The sequence below is a fragment of the Lates calcarifer genome, linkage group LG14, assembly GCF_001640805.2.
Source record: "Lates calcarifer isolate ASB-BC8 linkage group LG14, TLL_Latcal_v3, whole genome shotgun sequence".
Taxonomy (NCBI): domain Eukaryota; kingdom Metazoa; phylum Chordata; class Actinopteri; family Centropomidae; genus Lates; species Lates calcarifer.
In genome coordinates this window covers 12504681-12524380 of record NC_066846.1, presented here as the reverse complement: position 1 = coordinate 12524380, position 19700 = coordinate 12504681, and the positions used below count along the sequence as shown (strand labels likewise).

The window sequence follows — 19700 nt, the reverse complement described above, 5'->3', positions numbered from 1 at the left end:
CAATGGCCGTGGCTCTTTCTCTGTTACGTCACAGGCTTTTGTCTGGTTGTTATGATGTAACTGCTTTATGCAGTTAAGTGTAAAATTCAATGCTTGGATTTACATGCAAAGCATTTCTCCGCTGACATCGACTGAGATACAACAGCATCATCAGTGGGTTGCTGGATGCACAGACACGGCTCACTGTCACAAAAACAAAAGATGGAAAATATAAAGTTCTCCTGTTTAGGATGTGTGATTTACAAAGAGGAACTGTAGTTTAAAACTTTTAGGAAACAACCACTGCTGACAGTTTGTGCATTTCTGCCTCCTGTTGAACAACACAGAAAGATACAGTGAAGTTTTATAGTAGTAAATCCATGCCTACGTGCTGCTGGTTAATGTAAAGTGTATGAGTGGGAATTTGTTTATGTGTGTGTCTATTTTTGTAGTGTGTGTGTTTTGTTTCAACTTGGGTCCTCTGATTTTTACGAGCTCTACATCCTCCCACTCTGAGCGGGTTTACGTAGATGAAGCCATTGTTTGGGTTTGTAAAGCTGCTGTTTTGAAATCACTAATTCAAGGTTGGGTCTTTTCCCTATTAAGGACCGAGCGGAGTTCCCTACATTGCAAATCGTGCCTTCTGAAATATTTGTGATGCTTAAGATGGAAATTCTTAATCCTAGCGAAAATCAGCAAATTTTCAAAAGCAAGGACAAAAAGAATTGTGTGTTTGTGTCTATGTGAATGTGTGTTTATGTGCTTGTACGCTGTGTGTGTGTGTGTGTGCACGCCGTTGGGATAAAGGGGTCAAATTCCCATGACTACAGGAAATTAAAGTTTATTTCCAAAGCGCTCAGGCCCTCCCACCACACACACGCCACCTTCGTCTAAGTCTGATCTCCTATGCCGAGTGTGTGCGCACATGTTTGAACTCCATGTATGATTACATAATGCACATTCACAGAGAACTAAGATGACAGACCAAGACAAATACAAAGAGGGGAAACAGACCAGGGCTTCCAAGTATAATAGACTCTCACATATTTTCCTGCAGTTTGGCATCGTTGTTTGCTTTTGGGCGAAAATGCATCAGTGGCTGATAAATTATACAAAATTAGTGACCAGTCGCCTGCATCCAACACTCTCCATCTGGCATTTCACAATTTGCTCGGCTGTTTCTAGTTAAAACCAGACACATAGCTGAATTTCTCAAGCCAAAAAGTCCTCCAACCTTAAGGATCATATACGTCATTCATCCCTATGCAGCACTTTATTGTTGCTGCCCATCTCTCTCAAGCTCTCCAAGCCCATAATAATGTCTTCATTTGGCACGCCTTGTCCAATCAACAGTCCAAAATACAAATATATTCAGTTTACAGTGATAGAACTTGGAGACAAGCAGCAGATCTTTACATTTTAGAAGCTATAACTAGAAAAACCAAGGGAGGGAGAAGGAACAAGTGGAAAGGAGACAGACTAAAGATAGACAAAGTGAGAAAAATATTAAGACAGAAAGAAGATCAGAGGAAAGAGAGAGTGAGTTTAGTCCCTGCGGAGCAGTGGTCCAGAGAATGGGGCATGAGAATGAACTCCCAGCCACACCAAATAAGAGCAAATCTGCCTCACAACGACTGACACGTTTCACAAAGAATTCACCGAACTGTGCCAATGAAACTAACAAACACACTCAACCAGCACATGGGTCCATGCATGTGGGCTGTATAAATGTAAGGACTTGCATATAAACTAGTGAGCTTGTGCAAACAAACGGGAGAGGCTTTATGGCATGGATTCCTCTCAGAGTTGAAGCAGTGGAAAGGAGGCGATAAAGAGGAAGAAAGACGGTAAAGAAAGATTTTTGCGATGGAGAAAAAGCAGGGTGAAATAAGAGGAGTGAGGTGCCATGTGGTGATGGAGATATGAGAAAAGTCAAAGAATCATATGTGGAGAAGAGGAAACCCAGTGGAGACAAAACAACAGAAACTCAAAACAGGGAGGGAGGAGGGAGGGAGCATGGCGGGAGGTGATGCTGAGACCCATGACAGACCGGTTGGACTGTGGAGATTTTACCCCAGGGGAGAAACCGAGGAGGAATATTCCCACACTTACTTACAGAGCACTTTGTCTGCAAGCCAGACAGAAGAAACCATTTGTTCCTGCACTGATTTCTAAATTTTCATTTAACAATACACAGGAAAATACCTTCACCAACTCTTACCTTCACTTTGTTATTAGTTCGAGTGACCTTTCAGGATGTTGGTTCAATGACCGATTGGTGATACGGTTAATTTAGCTAGCTTGAGCTATGTTTGCAATGTTCTAAGCCCAAAAATGTTTTTGGATTAAAATTTTAAATATAATAACTTTTGGATAAAAAGTGAATGTCACTATTAATGTCTATAAAGTAGAAATGTAAAAACAGACTTCAGTTTTAGTTTGTCAAAGTCTGTCAACTGAAGAGAAGGTTCAGATAGTCTTAGCTTACTGTTAGCATAAAATCTAAGGTTGTAAGAAGTTATTAATTTCAGGAGAGTTCTATCATTTCTTCAGAAGAAGAAATGATAGAACCTGATGCTGAACTTGCAACATTTGGCTATACAGCAGTAGCAAAAACATACATATAGCACCTTTAATTGTCTTCATATAGCATTATATCTTGTGTAATATTGTATTAATATTAGAGATATTGTCAGTTCATTCAGTAATTTCTTTTGCTGGGAAAAAAAAAACCAATGCAGCCCCTGGTATTAAAAATTAAGCTCAACCAACCACATTTATCTGTCTCCACAGCTGCTCCCATCACCCAACTACTTCATTTCTTGGAAACAAGGAGAGGATGAGTGTGTGTTTTGTTTTGTTTTACAAGCTTCACATCCTCCCTCTCTGACTGGTTTTACGTGGGCTGAAGGCATTTTTTTTGGGTCAGTAAAGCTCTTGTTTACAAATCACAAATTCAAGGCTGGGTCTTTTTCCTATTAGGGAACACATGGCTTTCAACACAACCCAGATTGGCCCAGTGTATGCCCTGATGGCGAGAAGTTTTAGCCTCTGGTTTTTGCACATTATATAAGATATGATGCAGATCTGCAGCGAGACCATGACTCTCGCAGACCATGTAAATCAATTTAAAACAAGGCTCCCGAACATATCTGAACAGGTGGAGTCACAGAGCAGTAAACAGGAAGTGATTCACTAATTTTCCCATGAAATCTGTGGTTTAATTGAACCCTGACCTGATGGGAAAGAGAATACATTTACCCCTATAGATAAAAAATGAAGAAAAAAAGGCGGGCAAGATTTCCCAAAAGTGAGGAGAGTGGGGATGAGTGGAGTCTCACAGGATGTATGTTGGTCTGTAGAAATGCATGGTCTGTAGAATTGTCAATACATGAGTCAAGTTTCCATCCAAATGTAGAGCAAATTTTAACTGAATGCCCAGAAAATTTGCAGGAGAAAATGTTAATTAATGTGCATTTCAATCCACTACTGTGAACACTGGTTGAGTGCATTTTGCTTTTATCGGTGCACAAACTTTGCCACCTCAGTCAAGCATAGAATTCTTTCAGTTTTTTTTCCCACAAATATTGTGAGTTTCCACTTCAATTTTTTAATGTTCAAATTGAAATGAAGTATAACAACTGGTGGATGGAAATGCCCTTACCCCGATAAGGTATAAGTGAACCCCACTGTTTATTGGCAACCGTATAAGCAACATGGTCAAAGTTGAGCAGGTCAGGGGTTAATTATCCTGAGAGAGAACAACAGTATGAGAGAGAGTAGTTGAGTCTGAGAAAAGCAGCTTTCATACCAGCTGGTCTCATAGGAGAACGGCTACCGAACTGCCTCTACACTCTGTGATCCCCCTGACCTCAGCGATCCCTCCAGCCCCAATAAACACGAGGGAAAACCTCCCAGTCTGCAGGCTGTGAGGTGTTTGAAAGATTTATGGTTTATTAGCGAAACTACCTCACTTTATTGGCTGGATTTAGTGCTTCAGGGTTCAGATAGATAAGATAGCTGCACATAAACAATTTTGTAAAGTGGGAAGTAGTCCAGTGGCATGAAGAGGAATGACTGAGCAAGTAAACACTGGCAGTGGAAAAGTGTTGCGGTATTTCCCACTGCTCTCAGAGATAAATCAAACGTATTACTCTGATGTAGCTCGACATTCTGCTGTTAGAGTACAAAAACAGCTTGCTTGACTTTATACTTAAGAAAAGCTTGTTGATTTTCTGTGTGGAAGCCTGTAAATCTAGTTCATTACCCAACGTGTTTAAGCCGAGCTTTCTGTCCTGTCAGCCCTATAGCTAATGTAAACATAAGAAAATCCCTTTGGAATGAGAATATTTCTACGATTTTCAAGAAGAAATTTATTCAGGCAAGTTTTTAAAGGTTTAAAAGACTGACCAATATCAACTTTATGGGTTTTCATCATCATAAAAGAAAAAAAGCTGAAAGGTCAGTGGGAGTTTAGTCTTGAAGCTACATTCTCTCCCATGACGAATTTGAGTTAAGTCATCCAAACAGTTCTCTAAGCCAGAACTAATTTGTAGGCAGAGATACCTGTATGGGCAGAGGCAAAGAAGAGCACCCTGTCCAACACAGATTGTGTCACTGATTTGGACATAACACCCAATTTGCAAGATAAGGAGAGTCTGCTATGCAGAAAATATGGCAGACATCCATGGACAGTCGGACCTCATTACTTTTTAGCGTGCTGAAATTTAGGGATTCAAGTTTCTTGCAGTATGGATGCCAGGTACTGCCATGATTATATCAAGCTGTTTGAGGAACTGGGAGAGATCTTAAAGTTTGAACTGGATATTCTCAGTCATCCAGATCATGGATCAAGGGCAACTGGACTTGGTTTTAGATATGGCAACCAAGTCCCATTGCCCCTGATTAAAATCTAGTATCTTTTACTCTAGGATCTTAAATGCGTGTCCATTACCTAACAAGCAAGCCTGAATAACAAAGAGAAAGCAATGATGGCATCATTACGCCTAAATTGAGTATTTCACCATGATTGGTATCCATGCTAGTCTGGTTACAGACCTCTGAATTGCTGCCAACATTTCAGATTTTTTCAGCACTTCAGAAAGGTCAGGTGTAGTGATCGGCAGGTGGTTACCAGGCTGGAAAAGAAACTAACCAAACAGAGACTTGCAAGTGGGATTAAGAACACGGGCACCATCTTCTTCTGAAAAATTACATTTGGTAAAACGCCAGTTCGTTATGATTAACTGTCTACATCCATGCTCCAGTGCTCATGACTGTTTTTGGAGTCAGAAAGTAAGAAAAGAACTTAGCTTTCACCAGTGTTGTTCCTTTAATGGTATTTGGCTGGAAAGAAAATGTTCTTTTTAGTTCTTAACAGAATTTTACCCATGAGATTATTTTTGTGTCCATATGAGGCAAAGACTGCCAAGATCACCTGAAAGAGGGGCCTTTTTTGGGCTGTCCACAGCAGAAAAACAACAACACTGGTCATGTGTTTAAAGCAGCTTAAAATGACATTCATTCATGCTATCTGATTTTTGTCTCAACTAGCCCCAACTAGGGGTGGGGGGGGGGGGGGGGGGGTGTCCTGAGGACCACCAAGATGAAAAATGGTCAACACCAAACTGAGGTCAGAACCCTTTCAGTTGCATTTAAGATATCGAGCAAGACGTGGATGAATCAACAAATCACGCGGCATCCTTTGCCCTTTTTCTTATCATAACTGACAACTTGGACAGTTTACACTTGTACAGACTGTTTTCTTTGACCAAAGAGAGCTGACTGAGCACACAGGCTTATCCCCAGCATCCTCCTGCTTCACACTCATTCCTCAGATTCACTAACACACTGTTTTGGCTCCCTCGACAGTTGGAGGGTTGACCTCGCTCAAGGGAAGCTCAACTCAAGTTCGTAAGGGAGTGGGTTCACCCAACTGAATCTTCCTAACTGGCGCCAGGTTACCAAGACAAACCATTGACAGTAACATTGATTGAGAGACATCATGGGGTCATGACAGTTTTAACTCATTTATCTACAGATTGTTTATATTTTGGACAGTTACCAACCATATTTTAAGGCCTACCAAAAGTTTTTGAAGCATCTAAGTCAGTGAAAGGTACAAGAGAAATGTTAACAGCTATGACATGGTTTGGAAAATGGTCAGAAGAGAAAGCAAGATTTGTAGTTAATGGGTTAAAACATGCAAAAGCACCAATGTATCCATTATAGCCATTCTTGTACCTCTTGGGATGCTGATCTTAAAGTCCAGGTCCCGCTCCTCCAGGTGGTACAGGGCGACTTCCTGTAACCTGGCTCGCTCCAGCTCTGACAGGCTCTGGATGGGCACCGGCTGCAACCGCACACTCTGACCCAACATGGTCGCCCACGTGTGGTCCCCCTGCAGAGACCACATAGAGAGAGGGATTAGTGAGGAAAGAATGTAAAGACTAAAAGGTAGATGGATGGTTGAGAGAGACTCATGACAGCACACATCATTAATCACAACCACCAGCTCTACTTTTATCTATGTGCTAATTTTCTGCTCCCTCTGACAATTTAACCAAAAAACAAAACTGAGAGGACAAAATGGAAATTTACATTGGCTGCAATTAGTGAACATTACCAACCAACCAACCAACCATCAAGTTCTTGAAGGAACAAAACCCCCCAAAAGTGACTCACATGTTCTCAGCTCTGTCCCTGCTTCATTGTCTAACAAGGCACCAGGCTCCAAGCTTTACTATCACACCTCTAACTTTCTGTCCAAGAATTTTGTTTTTCTTTTACCTGTACACACACACAGGACTTTTAATGGCATGTGGCTTTTTTCTTTTTAAACATATCAACCTTTAAAACAGAAAAAATGTTGGTATACCCCTGTAGGGTTTATAAACCTTTGTCCAACTGTACAATTTAAGACAGAGTTATAAAAGGAACACACTGTAAAAGACAATTACAGTATAATTGCTCACATATTGTGCACATATACACTCCCATGCTCCATTGTTTACTTCAAGGCTCTGGGGTCTTGTGTCCATTCATCACTGACTAAAACACTGCCACGCAACACACTGACAAATAAATAGAAAGAGTTATTGTTGTCGATTCAAACATTTTTAGATATCCCCTGGCAGTTACAAATGTTTTCTTTAAGTGACTACTATTTAAGAAATACTTTTTTCCTTGCATTAACATTTGAGTGGATATACTTAGCTAAACAGAAATGCTTAGATAGGCTGAGCTCCAGCTGATAATGTTTGAGAGACTTGTGTCAGAGCTGAACCATGGACAGCGATCTAATCATCTCCCCATGGAGATGACTGTTTTAATCTTAAAGTCAAAGTTAATTTCAGTCATTTTCTGCTTCTGCAGCAGCACACATTTGAACCCTCAGGCAGCACGCCAAAGAGTCTTCCATTAGTCAAAACCAATGTTTACCAGCTCCTCATAGTAGTAACAGGTCAATGAGAGATGAGGGAGTAATGAAGAACAGGATGACGAGACGGAGTAGGGGCAGTGTGTTTGATGGAAAGACGCAGCAACCGCAGGTTAATAAGATCCAGACTAACCCAGCCCAGATCTGAGGTCTGTGCCTCACAACCCGTTCAAGCTATCAGACAAAAATGTGTGTTTTAATTTAAGGGTTTAGTGTGTTGTGTGATGAAAGCCCTGCGTGTCTGAGAAACAATGTATTAAATCTGAGGAATGTTGCACAAAAGCATTTAAATCAAGCCGCTACTAAATCCACAGTGACAGAGGGACTGCAATCGATTTAGGAAGTCATATTTACTCTGACAGTCCAGCAATATTTAAGAAGAGAAACTGATCTCTCTGACATTTATAAACTATAATATTCAACTCTATAATGATGTTTACTACTACATCCCTGAAAACACCTGCTGGTTGGAGGATTGTGCATACTTTCAGTAATATTTGTTCAGATTCTTAATTTATATAAAAATACTGAAATGTCATTTTAACTCTGTCTGAAAGAAAACATGCGAAATTGGCTTGGCTTGTAGGGTTGGAAACCACTGGTTTAATATTTAAAAACGTCTTGTATTTTACAAACTAATCATGTGTTTTTATGTTAAATCTTAATCTGAAAAGTACTGAAGCTGTTAAATACATGCTGTGGAGTGGAAAGTACATTATTTCCCAGCATAAAATGGAAATACCATTACCAACATCAGTGCCCTGCCAGCAGGACAGTCCGTACAAACTCATGCTGTGCAGCAAAACAAAATTTTATTCCAATTCTAGAGGAGTTCCCAAATATATTTACAGCATAAAAACATCTGGAATATTTTCATCAGATGGACTAATGCAGCTATATAAAAAATGGAGGCTTGAGTTTGATTGTTTTACTCAATGTAAGGATCATATAGCTTCAATGAAGAAAACTGGATGCTAAGGTGTTAACCTAAATGTTGAAAGTGGATAATTCAGGATTATGTTCAATGATAAAGCTTTTGACAGGTGGACTTTATATTGTACTTGCATAATGATGAGGACCTGACAGAAGAAATGGTCAAAACTTAAGCAACAGATGCAGATTTATCCAGAATTTATAGTTCCTTGCATTTAAAAAACGCTGGATCTTCAGTTCACATTATGCAACATGATAGCATCCTTTTGTTTGATGAAGACGACAGACGACAGCTGTAACATCTGTTTTCACACACCGACTCATCTCCTCATGACTTGTAAACAGAGCTTGGTGTGTAAAATTTATGTATGCTAAGTTAAAGTACAGCATATAGTGTTGTTAGGATTGACATGCATTGTTGGCTACAACAGTGTCTTTCATGATAACATCCTCAGGAGCTGCCAGAGTCAGAAGTCTTACATAAAGAGGCTTTAAAGCTTTAAAGACTGTGAAAACTTTGGACAACGCCCAATTTCAAAAGAATTACTGTCTTTGCTAATAAGTTTTTTAAAAACCTCTCCAGGCTTTAGACTGTACCTGGAGTCACAAATTTAAGTCTTACTACAGCTCTCTGGTTCCTGCCTTTGGCCCTAAGCCCTGATGTAAATTTTCCAGACTATAGTAATGACATGTAGGAGATCTTATACTAATCTGTGTTCCCCTATATGGCCTCAGTACTTACAGGAAAATGCTGAGGACAATGTGGACAGAATGTACTGTAGTTTTACATAAACTACAGTAGCAGAAAACACTCCATTAACTCAGAGCATTGGACTCAGGAGTTCTGGGATTTTCAGTCTCGTTCTCCACCCTCTACATCCTTATAAAAATCAATAGTAAATACAGAACACTGTATGGTAAGGACATGGTGCATTTACTGTGGTTAGTGATGCACTCAGTGTTCTTAATGTAACTTAACTTTTTTACGCAGCCTGCCAGGAAAAAAAAAGCTTACACTAATCATGTCTGATGTCAAAGATTTTACTAAGACTGACTCAGTTACACTGCAATATTCATCAAAGTTTGCCACCAAAAGCCACTCGTCATACTAGACCAAGTAAAGCTGCAGCTGCAAAAGCATTGTCAGCTTTTCATTTGTAAAACAAAACCTGTGTTATTTCTTCTTTCAAAAGTTACAGTCTCCCTTTAAAGAAATAATTGAAAGAACCTTATCAAATCTCAGAAATCCACTAACGAAGACTAACGATATGTGTACATGCCTTTATATAAATCACTCTTTTGTAAACAATCAGCCTCAAGCCTTAACTCAACCTTTCAAAACATCCTGACTTGATTACAAGAACCCTTCATAGTTATTCCTCCATCTCTGTTGTGTCTATGTGGACGTATACTTCCACATGTGTCTCATGTCTATAATTGGGCCAGCCTCAGCCCACACAGCGCAGCGTGATTGGGGGAAATTGTCTTGGCCTGCTAAACACAACCAGACAAATAGACTGTGGTGAAACTGGATGAAAGTTGCCCATAGAGGTTGGTGAGGCCTCATCTACGTTTTCTAAAAACAGGTTACATACATGTCTGTGTGACAGATTTATCAGTACATGCATCACAAAATAATGTTTGGGTTACAAACTTATCAATCACCTCTCATAGATTAAGAGTTTTATCTTCGTGATGCTACAGAATTGCTTCAAATATTACACTGGAACTTTACTGAAGTCCAGGACAAATCCCCACACAAGTATCTTCTATTTGTCACCACGTAAAGTCTTACTGCTTTACAATGAAATGCACAATAAAACGCTTATTCTGGGTGATCAGATATAGGCTCCAGCTTCTATGAACTTTTTCTCCATTCCTACAATATTCCTCTTCATCTTCCTTAACCCAACCAGATATTCTTCAGGATGGCTTGAGGCCATCAGTCATGAACTCCTGATTTCACATGAAAAACAAAACTGGCTACCATCAACTTAGAAATGCGTCATTTACCATACAGTAAGGCTTGTGACGAGTGCTTCCCCACATGTTAGACGATTCAATTGCTACGCTGCGATCACGCTACATATATTCAGTCGTTTGTGATGACTCACTCGGTTTCAGATATAATGGATTTGCTTTACTTATGTGTGGATAATGTGCTAAGACCAAGTGTTTGGCTCCTTTGTTCTGTTAATTTTTGTGGTGAAAACATTTTGCCACGCTGTAATTTAATACAATAATCTACCAAGGCCCCAACCACACTGAATAAGATTCTTGTTGTGTAGTTTGAAGCACTAACCATAAGGTTTTTATTAATATCAAGGAAAACTAAACCACATTTGATTCAAAAGAAATCAATAAGTTTGAGATGTGATACATTTTTGACCCCTTGATGTGGTGACTCTCAGAGATCGAAAGTGTAGATTCAACAGTTCAAGTTCAGATCCTTCTCCCGCTTTAGATTTTCTGTCCAATTGTGTGGCTTTAGTCAATACCAGGAACTAGGAAGGGAAACAATTCAAACCACATGACAGACAAACCACACCGGAAGACAGAGGAAAGGGGAGCACAGTGTGTTTCTGCGTGCTAACAAAAGCCTAAAAAAGACATAGTTACAGTCGAGTCCTCAAGCTGACACCACAAATACTATGTTAACTGATGTCTCATTTAACACAACCACAGAGTATGATACTACTACTAGTCAGTGACACAGACATAAATTAACAAAGTTAGGGAGTTATTTCAGTTGTCCAGAGTTCCAGATGTTAACATGCTGATTTGTGCTGAATTATGATGATTCAGAAACCATGAGAAGACATTTAGTATCTTAAATCATCCACTTTTGGATTGCAGTGTCTTACAACTGGCTAAAGATTTCTCAGAAAAAACTGAAAGCTCACTAAATAACGACAAAACACATTTAAGAAATCAGTTGCAACCTCAATGCAATATTGTATCTGTACAGACTGCACTGGGAGACCATACTGCATTGCTTAGAAAATGCTGTTAGCCGGAGACATATAAAACTGAATAATCCAAAGAGTTTTGTCCATTAGTCCAACAAAGAGGCGCACTAAGATCACGTCAGCTTTATGTTTCTGGTCTAGCTCACCAATATTTTCAGCTGAAAAATAATAAATCATACGAATTTTAGCATGCTAATGGTAGCTAGTTGGCATGCTAACGCTTAGCTTTTTAGCATGTTTGCATAGAAACCTTATGTAAACTCACTGTGTCCAGCTGTAGGCCTCCATGAAAATGAAACCTTTTAAGTTTGACATTAACTATGTTGTCCTTAATTACTGTGTTGCTGTTAAACTGTTACCCTAATGATGCATATGGTTCAAATTCAGAGCACCATTCGGTGGGCACCATCAGGTGGTTCTAATGGGACCCGAACCTTAATTTGTTTGAGCCATTACAAACTAATGTTATGTTGGTTTTAGTATTTTTTTCCCCCACAATTTCCAGATGTTAAGCAATAGCTAAGCAATAGTGACTTCAATCTCATCTTTTCAGATCTGGACTGAAGCAGGTCAATGATCAAGGTGAAAACCATTTTCTAAATTGAAATAAGATGGGGCAACATGCTAACATTCAAACAGGACGGAGACATCGCAATCAGGAACACATTGGGTTTTTCTACCTAGTGACCTCAGTACTCATTTCTTTTTGGCAGCTTGTAAAAAAGCTAATTATGACATTATGATGTACCCCGGTAAGATATACTCACCGTTACACTGCATTAAACATGAGGAAAAAGGCTAAAAATGCAATAAAATGTGTGTTTGTGATTACGTGCATATTTGCGTGGATGGTTCGGACCTGTTGCCTGATAAAGTAAGTGATAAAGTAAAAGATGTGCTTTGATGGCTAACAGATGCTTCTCTTTCTTTTTACCGGTCTCTCCTTTCTCCCTCCCGTCAGATCTGACTCACTCCTCTGTTTTTAAATCTTGCCTCTCTCCCTCTGCCTCCGTTTATTTCTCCCTCTCCTCCACCTCTCCGTCAGGCTGCTGTTAATGTGATTGTGTATTTTCGCCTCTCCCAAGGTTCTCATCATTAACCTCAGCCTTTCATCCTGTCCCTACTTCTTTGCTAAACATTAGCGTCACTGTCATTAGCGAACCGTGATGAGGTAGTTTATTTTCCCTGAATTACAGAAAGATTTTAATTGTTACCATCAACATTAACATAATAATGCAACTTTTCTGTCACTGTGGGGAACTAGATCCTTGAGGTGGGAACACATGAGACAGGGTCACATCCTGAACCCCATGTGTGGTCAAGTTCATGGTTTCAATTAAATGTTTAAGAAAAACTCGTCCTGTGTTCCAAGTAAGGTTGCAAAGGGGAGGAAAATTTCCAGTAAATTTCCAGAAGCTTTCCATGGGAAGTTAAGCTAGGGAATTTTGGAAATTATTGAATTACAAATTTGAATTGAATTAGAAAGTTGTGGCAATGTATACAAACTGTATCATTTACAAACATTTTGTGTTAAGCAGACATGCATGCAAACAAATATAAATTTTAAAAACTGACATATACTTTCATTGAACAACAAAAAAAGCATGAATGTTGAATAAAATAAACATATAAACAAGGTGTTAGCTAGCTTATATTTAGTTGACTGGATGAAGTTGGTGAGTGTGGCTATAGTGAGCAGGATCCTAGAAATGATCTGCACATGTGATGGAGGAACGCACAGTGCAGGGCAGAAATTCAACTAAATTAGCATTAAATCTGGTTGTTTTAACCAAGATTATGCTGCAAGATGTTTTTTTAAAACTATATTCAAGTTCCCCGTTATAGGTTAACATATAACTTTGCAACTTTCAAGTTTACTCCTGTCAGTTTCCATGGAAAGTTTGTGATTAAACAGAACCATAAAAACATTTTATCCTGCTTCAGTTGCCACTTCAGGTACTGTTTTGCAAGATAAAGCAGCATTTAGCGACTTGTTAAATATCCATCCATCCATTTTCTACTACTTATCTGGAGTCAGATCTTGAAGACAGCAAGAAAAACAGTCCAGATGCCCCTCTCCCCAACACCACTTTCTAGCTCTACACCCTGAGGTGTTCCTAGGCCAGATGAGATATGTAGTCTCTCCAGTGTATTGTGGGTCTACGTTAGAGTCTCCTGTCAGAAAACCATCCTTATCAGAGACCCGAACCACCTCAACTGGCTCTTTTTGATGTGGAGCAGCAGTGTCGGTCACTACCCAAAGCTCATGACCACAGTTGTGGGTTGGGACGACGATTGACTGGTAACTTGAAAGCTTTGCCTTCCTGTTCAGACCCACATTACTACTGACGATGCACCAATCCACCTGCTGATCTGATGCTCCATTTTCCCGATTCATGAACAAGACCCTGAGATACTTAAACTCCTCCACTTAAGGCAACAACTTGCTCCCGACCTTTGGGGGTGCAGTCCACCCTTTCACAGCAGAGAACCAAGTCTTTCCCTTTTAATATATATATGTACACATTACTGACCGTTTAAAATCTTATCTAAACCTCCTGATGGGAAGTCTAACTGAAGACTGTGTTCTCTGGCAGAATGGGTTTCCTAGTTCACTGCAGTAAACACACTATATTCGCCCCAGTCGTCCATCTCCTCATTCTGCCCTGAAGGCTTGGCTGCTTCATTGGTGAAGGACAATAAAGTTCTCTGTAGCCTCTTTTTACCAAGTCTATATTAAACTAAAAATACATGACTAGAGTATAAACTGACCTGCTTCTCTCCTTATGCTTCATTTCACACATCAGCACTTAGGAAATACTCCAGAGCTGCCCAGTGGCACAGTGGCACTGAGTGAAAATGAATAGCTTGCACACATATAATACAGTTTATTGTGGACATTACATCCTCTACACAATCAAGTTTAAATGTGAACTGTATTATTTTGCTTGAAAACTCGACTATATTCTTTTAATTATTTCCCTCCCATTCAGTGTTTCACATAAATAATGTTCTCGATTCCTGCTCAATGATTCTTCCTAATGAGAGAACATTATCTTCACATTATTCAGCTCCACATTGTGTTTTCATTAAATTAATCAGGAGCTGCGGCTGGTCTCATTAAGATGCTCTCAAAAAAATATAAAAAAACACATACACACACACACCACAAGTGAGCCTAAAATACATTAGTATGCAAAGGTACTTACTCATTCACACCATACACACATAAACAGACCGACAGCACTAATAGGCCCCTTGGCAGTGCTAAAGACTTCAGACTGAGCCACAGAGACAGGTCTTACGTCGACACAGCAGCTCTATTGTGTCAGATCTGACTAAACTGGCATATGTACACACACACACAAACACACAGAGTTTATGGGGATGACACTGACTCTCTGCTGTCTGGAATTTAAAGTCAGGTCAGTGGATGAATACTGATAAGAGTGGGTTAGTGGGATGATGCCAAATATTTATGTACGTGCAAGTGTGGTGTGTTTTTGTGAGTGTGTGTTTGTGATTGCAATGAAAAGGTTCATATTTTAAGCTAGAAAGCAACAAAGCTGGACAAAATATAAAGTTTAACGTTAACTTATATGGGTAGTTTTTCCTCAGAATAAAAATGATTTCCCAAATTTTTATTTGCCACTAAAATACAACTTCAACTGCATGCCAAGCATCTTGTAAACAATTCTCATTAACTACATTTTTTGCCAAAATATGTGCTAATTAAAGAGAGAGATTTTTTCTGGATTCTTCTGTTGTAGGAAAGCTTGGCCTCATTTTGGAGGAATTAATTGGGTGAACTTGCTTACTCTTAAAAAGACAGAATTAATAGTGTTTACAAAGTTGAACACCTGTTTAATTTTAGCTAACAAAGCCCCCATGAGTTTTAAAAAGGCAACAGCTGTTTTCCAAAATAGAAGACAAAAAAAAGGTCTTATTTCATGCGTTAAAAAAATGGGGATATCATCTGCACCAATTCAGAGAAAAAAGTTCCCGTAACAGAACAATTTCTTTGATTCGCAAAGGATATTTAGCTTTTTCTTCAATGTTTCTAACATATTACATGTAACAAAGTGGAACTTAATTTTTTTAGGTTTTTTAAATATTGTAATAAGGCATGAAAATTCTGCAAGACTCTGCATCACTTAGTGTTTATATAGATGAAATGTTCCTTGTTCTAATACAAACACAGATTTAAACTATTAGTTATTTATCTACTGCTCTGCACACAAACTTCTTCCACTATACCTGTGGGGACACTCATTGACATAATGAATTCCTTAGCCTCTTGCTCTAATCTTAACCTACTTGTAACACATCCACCATCAAACAAAGTACTAACCGTCAAAAACAGTCACGACAAGTGAGGACCTCAACTGTGACAATGACTTTACAGTCCCCACCAGGAATAAAAACAAACCCCTCCTCCCCCCACCCACACACAGACACAAACCTAAAACCTGAGTTGAATCCCTCATCCATTAAGTTTTTGAAGTGAATGAGACAGATAAAAGTCTGTTAGCATGAAAGTCACGCAGCAGACACACACTGTCTGAGGTGCAAAGTGTGCTTCACACACACACACACACACACACACACACACACACACACACACACACAGTCTATAACTGTACTAGGGTGTTACTTACACTCAATTAAAATCCCCCTGCAATCGATCCCTGCAGATTTCTCAGCCTTGATATCCAGACTTCAGAGACTCAAAATTCATCGCAACACTGAGCTGAATGAGAGGACTAGGAGTTAAAGTAGCAAGTGAGTGAGTGAGACAGGGTGTAAGAGAGAGAGAGAGAGAGAGAGGTTGGGGAGGGCTGAGAATGAGTTAGATTAAGAGAGGAGGAGGAGGAGCACCACACACTGAGTCCAGGAGCTGACAATATAAACACAAGAGAGAGAAGAGACGAGAGCGAGAGGGAGGGAGGAGAAGTCAGACAGAGGAGGAAACAGGAAAAGAGAGGAGAGGAGGAGATAAGGGAGGCTGGTAGATGAAGAAGAGTAGGGCAACAGCAGGAGGGAGGGATGGAAGGAAGGAATGAGCGAGAGGAATGGGGAGATGAGGAAGTCAAGACGAGGTAGGAGGGAGACATGGCAAGAAAACACGTAGTTAAGAAAAGAGGGAAAGAGTCAGGAAGGGAAACAAGTAGCTAGAAAAGGAGGGAACAAAAAGAGACAGAAGGTGAAAGGAGAGGTTGAGGGCAAAGGAAGGGAGTAGGGAGGGAGAAAAGGAGCCAGAAAGGGAGAGAAGGGAAACAGAAATGGGATTGTAAGACAGGAAAAGTTAGGAAGTGAGAAAATGAGGCAGGGATTCAGAGAAGATAGTAAGGGTGGAGTGAAGGAAGTAGTGAATAGATGAAGAGGGAAATGGGGAAAGTAGAGAGTGAAGAAAAAACAAAAGGGAGAGAAAAGGATGGGAAGGAAAGGGAACAAGAAAAGGAGATAATAAAGGAGAGAAGAAAGGAAGATGGGGGATAGGAGATGATAAAATTATGAAGCAAGAAAAAGCAGCTAATATGTGGTACAAGCAGGTAAGAAAGGAAGACAGGAGGAAGTAAAAAGGTGAGAAAATGAGTTAGGGAAATAGAAAGGGAGGAAAGAAAGATCAGAAGGAGAGGAGAGAAGGAGAGGTAAGGAGGGAGGGAGAGTGTGAGTGGGAGGAGGATTAAAACGACAGGATAAAAGCTCTATAAAAAGGACAGACAGGAGAGGAGAGAAGCTGAGAGAAAAAAACAGAAGTAGCAGACGAGAGGAGGAAAAGAAAAAGAATGAGAGAACAAAAAGAGGAGGAGGAGGATTCTATATACTAAACATTTCTCTCTATTCTAAGCAATGTTATTTTTAATGGAGTAATCTACTGCAATCATGATATTCCTGTCTGTTTTTAAAGCTGCTTGAGCCAAGATCTGACTCACAACTCCATCTTTATTCCAATATGGACAACTGGATTTCTCTCTCTGAGTGGGCTACTGAGTAAAACCCAAGGGATAATTACACTTATTTCTATCATGTTCCCAAGATATTAATAATAACAAAAAACAACAATTACACACTAAAGATCAAATTTATAGGAGTACGAGCAAGCACAAATATAGATATGCTAATTCAATGTGTAGCATATTAAAATGCTGAAATACAACTTTAAAAACAGCAGAAGTTATCTGGGAGCTGTGGGGTAAGCTGCAAGCCTAAAAATCTATCACTTCCTCTCAAAGTTCTTGTCTATGGTCGCCAAATTAGGTAGAATATTCACTCTACTTTTAGCTCTGTTTAAGTCTCAAACCCCTACAGGAAGTGTCTGGTTCTTTAGCGGCTAAATGATACGCTATGTCCTCCAGCTAGCTACTAACTTTGCCGTTACTTCCTCAGATGCTACAGGGGCTCGCTATCAGAAAGTGATGAGACAAGCCGGCCAGAGCCAGGGCTAGCTAGCTAACGTGCTAACTTCAGAGGAAGAAAAAAAGTGGTAGAACTAGAAGCAAAACATTGGCGTAGCTTCCCAGCAGCACCTGCTTCATCTAGACTGGTAAGTAAACAGCTGTTGATGCTAATGTTGGCTATGTAGCAACAGTGTAAACTTACATACTGCGGAGAAATTCCAGGCTGCAATTCATCTTCTTCCCTACAGCTGTGCAGAGGCCTTAGTGTGTGTGTGTGTGTGTGTGTGTGTGTGTGTGTGTGTGTGTGTGTCAAAACAAGCCTGGAAGACGTCTGTCAACACTCCAGATGTGTGGCCCAAAACAACAGCAACTAAAATGGATGACACTGCGACCTCCTGACCTCTTAGGTCAACCATGACAGAGTTCAGATTTCACAATCCTGATTATCTAATAAGTCTAGACGGTACAAAGGAGATAAACAAGTCAAAAAATTGCTTTAAGATGACATGGCTAAAGCATTTGGGGGGGGGGGGGGGGGGGGGGGGGTATCATAAATAAACAGGACAGACACAGAGGATGAAGACTAAACAAAAACAAATAAAAAACATTCATAACATCCTCAGTCTTTTTCAACCTAACTAACATCTTTCAGCTGCTAAAAAATATCTGTTTAATGAAGCTGTGACCTTCAGAGATTTTAATATTCTGGACCTTTTTGGAGCTGAAATCAGAAAAGAATTCAGGTAGAGACTGAAAGTTGGTCTTAGCTTTCATCTTGGCATCGTTTCTTCACAGTTTGTTGTCAGGTTTGTCATTGTGGTCATTTTCTACCATGATTAACTCCAGGAATTCAAGAAATCCCTCTTTTGACTGAATGTGACTCCAATGACAGAGGCTTTTGGTTAGCGTTAGCTTGGATGTAGCTACTAGAGGATACCATGGAGTATTTCTGACTAAATTAAAATTAATTAAAAATTTTTTTGAATTAGTGGGTTTTATTTATGATAGTATCTCTAAAATCTTTAGCCTTATTTGAGATTTCAAAGCTTTTTCACTAACAGGATCAGTAAATGTTTTTACTGAGTGCCAAGACTTTGAACACAACGTTTTTTTCTGGACATGGCTTTAAATATCTGTATATATAATAATATAATATATCTGATTCCTGCTGCTAATATTCATTTAAAGTTAATTAATTTATGTTTATTAATAATTTATCAAATCTGATAGAAACATTTTTCTTTTCAGTCAAATACTGAGGAAAATGTCATAAAATTATAATTTTTAATTAATTAATTATAAAACTACCATAAACATCAGGCCACAGCGCTGCTGTTGTATAATGTAGAAATGTGCTTATTACAGTAGAAATAATCTTGACCTTTGACCTCCAGCCTGCTCTTTTCCATTGATCTCATGATATTGTACGTCGTCGGTGTGTCTGTGTTGTGTGAGTCAGCTTATTTGCCATCTCCTCTTCCGGCTTCTCTCCATCATCTTTGATCCTGCTAACTTCCTGTAACGGCGCCCATACATTTCCAGGTCAAAGGTCACACACTGAGTAGTCACATATCTCATGTCCTCAAACTCAGGTGCTGACTCCGACTGTCGGCTTAAAAAACAGGATGGGTGATGAGCAGGCAGCACACACACCCACAGTGATACACACTGCTGCTGAGCCAGGATATCCATGTCAGGGCAGCATGTTGAACTACACCGCCACCTACAGTCTGAACCGTGAACAACAAGACTAAAAAGGTTCATTTGATAAAACATGAAAACAGAGAATAGACAGAAAAACAAGTCATCACTTTCATCCCTGTAGTCATTATTCTTTGTTTTCCAGTTAGTCTAAAACACTTGTACCCTGAACTTTTCAGGAATGAGGAACAGCAGCCTCCAGTTAAGCTTTGTGACAATGCATTTTTCAGATAATCCAATCATTCTTTAAAGCCTAAAAGGCAGAGGGGTATGAGGATT

The 19700-nt window shown here is 39.5% G+C and overlaps 1 protein-coding gene across 5 annotated transcripts in view; it reads right to left on the bottom strand.

Moving 5' to 3' along the window:
- Positions 1-19700, bottom strand: part of arhgap36 (Rho GTPase activating protein 36) — a 54371-nt gene that overhangs the window by 16451 nt on the left and 18220 nt on the right. For 4 of the 5 annotated variants that reach the window (XM_018703820.2, XM_018703819.2, XM_018703817.2 and 1 more), the window contains exon 2: positions 6223-6379. In XM_018703820.2, coding sequence (XP_018559336.1) covers positions 6223-6379 — 157 coding nt within the window. Of the gene's footprint in view, positions 1-6222; positions 6380-15977; positions 16944-19700 lie in introns of those variants that run through there. The other variant, XM_018703821.2, reaches the window with a different exon arrangement.